At 47.7% G+C, this 7,597-nt stretch overlaps 1 protein-coding gene across 2 annotated transcripts in view; it reads left to right on the top strand.

Annotated features, from left to right (window-relative positions):
- The window catches only part of PCSK6 (proprotein convertase subtilisin/kexin type 6), a 189,515-nt gene extending 187,849 nt beyond the window's left edge, over positions 1–1,666 (top strand). For both annotated transcript variants that reach the window (XM_084756040.1, XM_084756041.1), the window contains one exon: positions 190–1,666. In XM_084756040.1, coding sequence (XP_084612166.1) covers positions 190–287 — 98 coding nt within the window. In that variant the 3' untranslated portion in view covers positions 288–1,666. The remainder of the gene's footprint in view (positions 1–189) is intronic.
- Positions 1,667–7,597: the final 5,931 nt, after the last annotated feature.

Raw genomic sequence — 7,597 nt, forward strand, 5'->3', positions numbered from 1 at the left:
TTAAACTCAGCAGAAGTCCCATATTCCCACGCCACCTGGGCCTTGCTGGACCTTTCATTGAAATGGCTCACGAGAGAGCCTGTGCGCGCCCTGCCTAGTGCACCAACAGTGCCTGGCAAATGGAGAACAAGCGAATCTTAACAGGACCCCGAGGTCTGATCGCTCCTTTTTCTCTTTCCTGTTTGCCAGCCGATGAGACCTTCTGCGAGATGGTGAAGTCCAATCGGCTCTGTGAACGGAAGCTCTTCATCCAGTTCTGCTGCCGTACCTGCCTCCTGGCTGGGTAAGGGGCACCAGCTGCCCGCGGAGGGCAGGGTCCTCCTGTCTGCCCATTTGCCCATCTACCTGCCTCCAGACGGTCAGCCGGAGCCTGTTCCTTGGGGTGGCCCTGCATCTGACAGCTGTATCTCCCCCAGAGCTGGGCTCTACTGCAGCATCTCTGAGCACCTGAACTAGGTGGAGGTGGCCCTTAAGGATGTATATGGCTAAAATGGCAACACCCTCCCAACCCCGTCCCCCTCCCCGAAAAAAAAAGCAAACACTCTTCTTGCTGGCTGCAGTCTAAAGTTGAACTCAAAACAGAAACAAAACGAATTATGAGACTCACAGCTGCAGCTTCGGAGTGGCTTCTGGGACCCTAGTTTACCGAAAACTCAAGACCAAAGCAGAAAAAGAGAGACGCCTGGCAGCACCGAGTCCTACTCCCACATGTTTGTGTGACCCTCACCGAGCTGGCTGGCAGGACCCTATGCTGTCCTCACCGACGATGAAGGGCCGAGCTTCCTACCCATGCATCACAGGCCACCAAACAGCCTGAGGGACACTTTGGTCAGACTGTAAATAAAATAGGTTTCAGGGCGTAAGATGTATGACCACTTGGGGATAGAATCCACGTCTGCGTAGTCAGCTCCTTCCGAAACACGAACCCGCAGCTGCCGCCATCGCCGCCTCGAAGGGCCAGCACCAAACGGGAGCAGATCCGTACACTCTCTCTTCAACCTTCTCCTGTGAGTGAGCCGAGCTGTCCACGTAACTGTTCTACCTGTGTCCCTGGGGCCTCCTGGGCCTGAGCCGCCAGCCATCTACAGATGCAGAGCCTGTGGAGGAGAGTCGAAAGGAACCGTTTAGGGCTAGCCAAAAGACACCTGGGAGCCAAGCTGTTCCTCCTCACACGTGCAAAGCCAGCCCCTGAATCACTAATTGCCAGCCCTCAACATCACACGACTGCTTCTCAAGTGCATTTGGCCTCCGCTCTCGGACTCTGTTCTCCTAGGGTGGAGGCTGCTCTGGTCCAGTATAGTACGAGCCTACATGATAATAGCTGGATTGATTTCTGCCAAGCCTGTTGTGGGCATTTTATAAGCTATGTGTTCTAATTTTTACCGATGTTAATTATTTTGACAAATATTTCATATATTTTCATTGAAATGCGCAGATCTGCTTGATCGGTTCCCTTTAATATGGGAATAACATTTGCCTTAAATTTTTCCAACCTTGTCTCTCTCCATATTGTCCTGCTCCCCTCTCTGACTACGATGTGTTTGTCTTGTCGCCTGTGAGTGGCAAGGACCCAACTGTTGTCTGTTCAATCCACAGCATAAGAAATCAGTGAAGCAAATCTAATGTTAACCCTGAGTTAATAAAAGAGTTAACATCCCATTGCAAAGGAGCCTGATTTTTTTGTTTGTTCGGTTGGTTGGTTGGTTTTGGGTTTTGGTTTGTTTTTTTTATTTATTTATTTATTTATTTATTTATTTATTTATTTTGGTTTTTCGTTTTTTAAGACAAGGTTTCTCTGTGCAGCCTTGATTATCCTGGACTTGCTTTGTAGACCAGGCTGGCCTCATGCTCACAGCAATCCACCTGCCTCTGCCTCCCAAGTGTTGGGATTAAAGGTGTGTGCCACGACCGCCTAGCCTGTATTTCTTTCCAAGATAAAACTTTGAGCCTTGGTGCTGGCCAGTGGGTGAAACTGGAGGTCATCGCTTTGTAGCTTCTTGATCTGTTTGAGGTCTGTATTCATTACTTTTCTCGTTACTGAAACAAAATATCTGACAAGAAGCAGTGTAAGGGGCTGGAGAGATGGCTCAGTGGTTAGAACACTTGCTCTTGCAGAAGATCCAGGTTCAATCCCCAGCACCCACAGGGTAGCTCATAACTGTATGTAGCTGCAATTCCAAGAAACTCGGTTTCTTCTAACCTCTGCGGGCACACATGTGATGCGCATGCACCCATTTGGGCAACACACACACACATAGAATAAAATAAATAGTTAAACAGCAATTTAAAGGAGGAAGGTCTATTTTCCAGTGAATGATCCCTCATGTCAGGAGAGCTATGGTGGCAGAATCTTCAAACAACTGGTCACATTGTATCTACAGGCATGAAGATGAGCAATCACACTAGCTAGCCCAGCCCGTGAAAGGACGTCAGGAGAATTCAGGATGGACCACCTCAGTTAATTTAATCTAGACAGCCCATCATAAACACACTCAAGAGGCTGTTTCTTGGGTGATTGTAGATCCTACTTATTGACGGTGTTAACCACCACAAGAAGGGCTTTAGCAAATCATGATGTAATGGAATAAAGAGGGGGAACCCAGAGTTACAACTTAAGGGCATCACTTATCAGAGATCTTTATGGGGGCTGGCACTTGCCTCCTAGCCTGTGTATCTGGGTTTGATCCCTGGGACCCTCCTGATGGCAGGAAAGAGTCAACCCCAACGGGTTATCCACTGACCTCCACATGCTTTCTGTGGCACACGAACACTCACACACGCATGCAATAGTACACAGTTGTAAAACTTCAAAATAAGAGCCCCTCTTTGCCCCACCAAAGCCAAGTAGGGTAAAGGGAATAGAGCTCCCCAGACAGAGTCACTGGACCTTGAGGTCATTCACCTCCATCTGCCAAGTGCCACTTAACTGGGTGACAACCTGCCTCCTCCACAGCTACTGATGTCCCTACACTCACGAGTTGCATGCTTCCTGGGGTCTTCACCATGTCCTGTGAGGCCCAAAGCATGTGTATAGAATCCTTGGGTTGCAGATAAAGACATCACCGGCTAGAAATGACGGGGGAAGGGAGCATAAGCCAGCAGGGGTTGGGCAGTGCTTTAGAAGCCCAAGACTGGTTCAGCATGTTGGGGATGAGCACACCAGGGCCTGGGGAACACTTTGGGAGCACTGTCTCTTGGACCCCATTTTCACTAAAGTCATGTCCTTCTCCCCCTATGTCCTGCTTGTCTCATATAGGACAGATGAAAAGGTCACCACCACCTCCCAAGGGCAGCTGGTGTTAGTCCAGCCCCCGAGCTAACTTTCTAGATGTTTCCTGGCTCTGGAACAGGACTCTTCTGAGCCTGTCTTGCATAGTGATGGCCACAAGAAGAGATTGTACAACAGCATACACATGGGGGCTCTGTGACAGAGGAAAGGAGTGATGTGTAGCTCTCAAGAAGGGGACAGACCACCCATCAAGGTCCACCACAACCATAGATAAGGTAGGGCTGTGCGTGTGAGACTATGAGGGGATGGTGGGTGTGTCTGGAATTCTGGATCTAGAGAGGAGAAACATCCTGAAGGACACCTCCTCCCCTGTACACTTGTTACCAGTGGTCAGGAGTGGGACTGGGTGACCCCAAGGTATTAGCTTTTTCAAGGAATTGAAATAAGGACTCACATTGATTTACAAAATTATCAAGACTTTACTCAAAGCAAAGCAACAGATCAGGTCAGATAAACTGACAGTGCTGACAAAAGGCTACATGAGTAAATAGTAAAGCTGCTTATGGGCCCTGGTTATCTTCTTTTTATGGAATGCAAGAGAAGCTTGGTTTTTAAGGGGCATAGCAGGCACAGTTCTGCTTTTGACTGACAGATTCGGATTACAGAGGCTCACGGCATATGTTCCTTCCCATAATGCATCTGGTTTTAATCCTATGCACACAATTAATTATACATAAGCATAAAATGGCAATAGGGGATTCTCCCTGACAGTTCACTGAGACAGCTCAGTTTGCCTTATTGTGTATGTACACAAAACCAGTTCAAGCCTGATTGGCCTCCTGCCTTCTGTACAAACTGGGGCATGGTTGGATAGGATTTGTATAACTTCGGTAATGGCTCAGGAGAGGAGGAACTTATTTCATTCTTCGGAGAAGGTTGTGCACGCAGCCCAATGTAGGTGGGGGGGGGGGGGTCATAGGTTACTGGGTGACTTGTATATAGAAAGTAGTATATGATACATAGCACATGCGGGTGTGAGTTGGCAGGTGCATTGTTAGAAGCCAAGTGCAGCTACAGGATGCTAATGTGAATCCTTTCCCAGCCTATGCACCAAAACTACCTATGAATTAAAACCAGCAAGTTAAGGAGTGTGATGTCAGCCTCTAGAACGCAAGCAGTTAAGAGTGTCAGCTCTTAGAGCACAGAGTCCAGATGTACAGAGAGCTGAGTCATGGTGGCACGTACTGTCATCCTACAACCCCTGACCTATACACAGGAGAGTCTCAAATTCAAAGCCAGTCTGGACTATATGGCAAAACACTGCATCAGAGAGAGAGAGAGAGAGAGAGAGAGAGAGAGAGAGAGAGAGAGAGAGAGAGAGAGCGCAAAGGGAGGGAAGAAAGGAAGGGGGAAAAGGAAGCCAGCCTGGGAGATGTCATTAGTGGAAGAATGCTTACATAGTATGAAATGCATGAGACCCTGGTTTAATCCCCAGTATAGACAGAAAGACAGACAAGCAGGCAGGCAGGAAGGCAGGCAGGCAGGCAGGGAGAGGGGGAGAGGGAGAAAGAAGGAGAGAGAGAGGGAGAAGGAGAAAGAGAGAACACAGAGAATACCTGTACAAGCTTATATGTCCCCGAAAACAGCAAATACAAGCAGCCAACCAGACAGCCTTACACCCCCTGCCCACAGTGTCTGGGTTGGCTCATCCAGGGCCTAGCGAGTGGGGTAGGAAGATGAGCTATTGACAATGTTCTAATGATTATACATGGCACCTTCTTTAAAAAGACTGCAACTATGGCAAGCTCAGGGGTAGAACACCTGCTTAGCATTATGAGGCCCATGTCCCTTTTATGCCTGGCACAGCTATCACTACACACAGGAAAGGGCTGACCACATGCAGCACCTGTTCACAAGGGCCCACACCCAAGGGAAATGCTAGCAAACATTGTTAGGCACAGCATAGCTACAGGTTTCATTTTAAATAACAGGGTTGTGTGTTGTCCTCATTATAGTTCTACTGCTGGGAGGGCAACTTGCAGAAGGAAGTGTTTAATTGGGGCCTTGCTTACAATTTCAGAGGGTGAGTCCATGATCGTCGTGGCAGGAGTCTGGTGGCAGTAATGGTGCTGGAGCCATAGCTGGGGGTTTACAGCCTGATCTAAAAGCAGAAAGCAGGGGTGGCGGGGGTGGAGGGGATGAGACTGGGCCTGGCATGGGCTTTTGAAGCCTCAAAGCCCACCTCCAGTGACACACTTCCTCCAACAAGGCCACACCTCCTAATCCTTCCTAAACAGTTCCACCAACTGGGAGCTAAGCATTCAAATACGTGAGCCTATGAGGGCCACTCTCACTCAAGCCACCACAGGCCACTCCCTGGCCCCTGTAGGCTTCTTGCCATATCATAATGCAAAATGCATTTAAATCAACTTCCAAAGCCCCCATAGTCTCTTAAAATCTCGACACTATCTCTTCTGAGACTCAAGGCACCTTTAACACCACACCTGACAAACTCCATGCCGAATGTGAAAGGGCTTTAGATATTCTCTGGGTCTTCCGCTTTCTCAAGTTTGGTTGACTACAACACACGTCTCTCTCTCGGGTGGCTTCCACACACTCTCTGCAGCTCTCCATGCCAGTCCTGGCTCCGCCATCTTGAGCTCTCCAATACAACCCATACTCGGCTTTCACAGCTTCATGCAATGGCTTCTCTGGGACTTTATGTCAAGACTCACCATGTGCCTGGCCTCAGCGGCTTTCCCTAACCAAGGAAGAAGATCACACACCCCTTTATTTACTCCTGTATCCTTCTTGACTACAAATCCAGAACCTCATGGCTGACTGGCTGAAGCTAACATGTCGTGCTTGCCTGCTTGGCCTGAACCTTCCCCTCCTCATGACTTATGTGTGCATAAGCTTTGACTTGTTGAAAGTTTCCTTTGTTGAACAAGCTTTGCTTTTCACGTGTTGGAAGCTTCCTTGGGCGAGGTCTTGCCCTGAGGTTACCACTCCCTTTGCTCTATTTCTCCTTAAGCCTTCCTTAACTTTCTCATCTCCTTGAGCAAAAGATTTGCCTCCAACATGGCATTTCCTAGTACTATTGTTTTTTTTCCCTTCATCAAGCTGTACATTTTGTATTTCCGGGTGCCCCACTTGCTCTTTTTCATTATAGATCTGCATTAGGGTAATCACTATTAACCATGTGACACAGTCAATATTATATTGTCCTGAAATCTCCTAACATTATTTCAAAAACACTTTAATTTATCCTCTGGTAGATTTTTTTTTCCTTGGCAAGGGCAGAAAACAAACCACATTCTTCGCCAAAATACCACAAGAATGGTCTCTAATATTATTTCCTTCTGACACCTCTTGAGCTATGATGCCTCCACAGTCCACATTGCTCTCAGCAGAACTGTTTTCCATGCCCCTACTAGTGGCCCGTTAAGTCCCACTTACAGTGTTTAACCACTTTTCTAGTCCAAAGTCCCAAAGTCTTGCACCATCCTCCAAACAAAAGCATAGTCAGGCCTGTCACAGCAATACTCCACTCCTGGTACCAACTTCTGCCTTAGTTACTGTTCTACTGCTTTGAAGAGACACCATGACCAAAACAATTTATAGAATAAAGCATTTAAAGCACTTAACTGGGAGCTTGCTTATGGTTTCAGAGGGCTAGTCCATTATCATCATGGTGAGGAGTAGGCAGGCATGGTGCTGGAGCATATACACATACACACACACACACACACACACACACACACACACACACACACACACACATAGAGAGAGAGAGAGAAGCGCACATGGGCTTTTGAAACCTCAAAGCCCATCCCCAGTGATATGCCTCCTCCAACAAAGCCACACCTCTTAATCCTTCCCAAAAAGTTCTATTAGCTGGGGACCAAACACTCAAACATAAGAGCATATGGAGGCCATTCTCGCTTAAACCACCACACAGACTCTCCTCACTAAGGGAGACTAGACGTCTCTTGGCATTCCTATGGAGCTGTTATTATAGGAATTCCTATTCCTATAAGAACCAAAGTAAGAGGAGCTGAGAATGTCTTATTACCTGAAAGAAAAGTCTCACCCAGGTCTGTTTGGCTTCTCAGAGGATCTTCAGCAATGTCTGCAAACATTTCTGCCAGCTGGAGAGATGCGTTCCCATCTACCAGGTAGAAGCCAGGGTTGCTACCAAGCTCCCTACATTGTGCACAAAGACTTGACAGCCTAGAGGTATGCAGCCTAGAATGTCAATGTGCTCAGGCTGAGAAAGCTAAGCAGCAATAAATGTAATTAAAAAGAAAAATGTTTGAAGCTGGGTGTGGTGGCACATGTCTTCAATCCCAGCACTTGGGAGGCAGA

Source organism: Acomys minous, assembly GCF_964271855.1.
Source record: "Acomys minous genome assembly, chromosome: 2".
NCBI lineage: Eukaryota > Metazoa > Chordata > Mammalia > Rodentia > Muridae > Acomys > Acomys minous.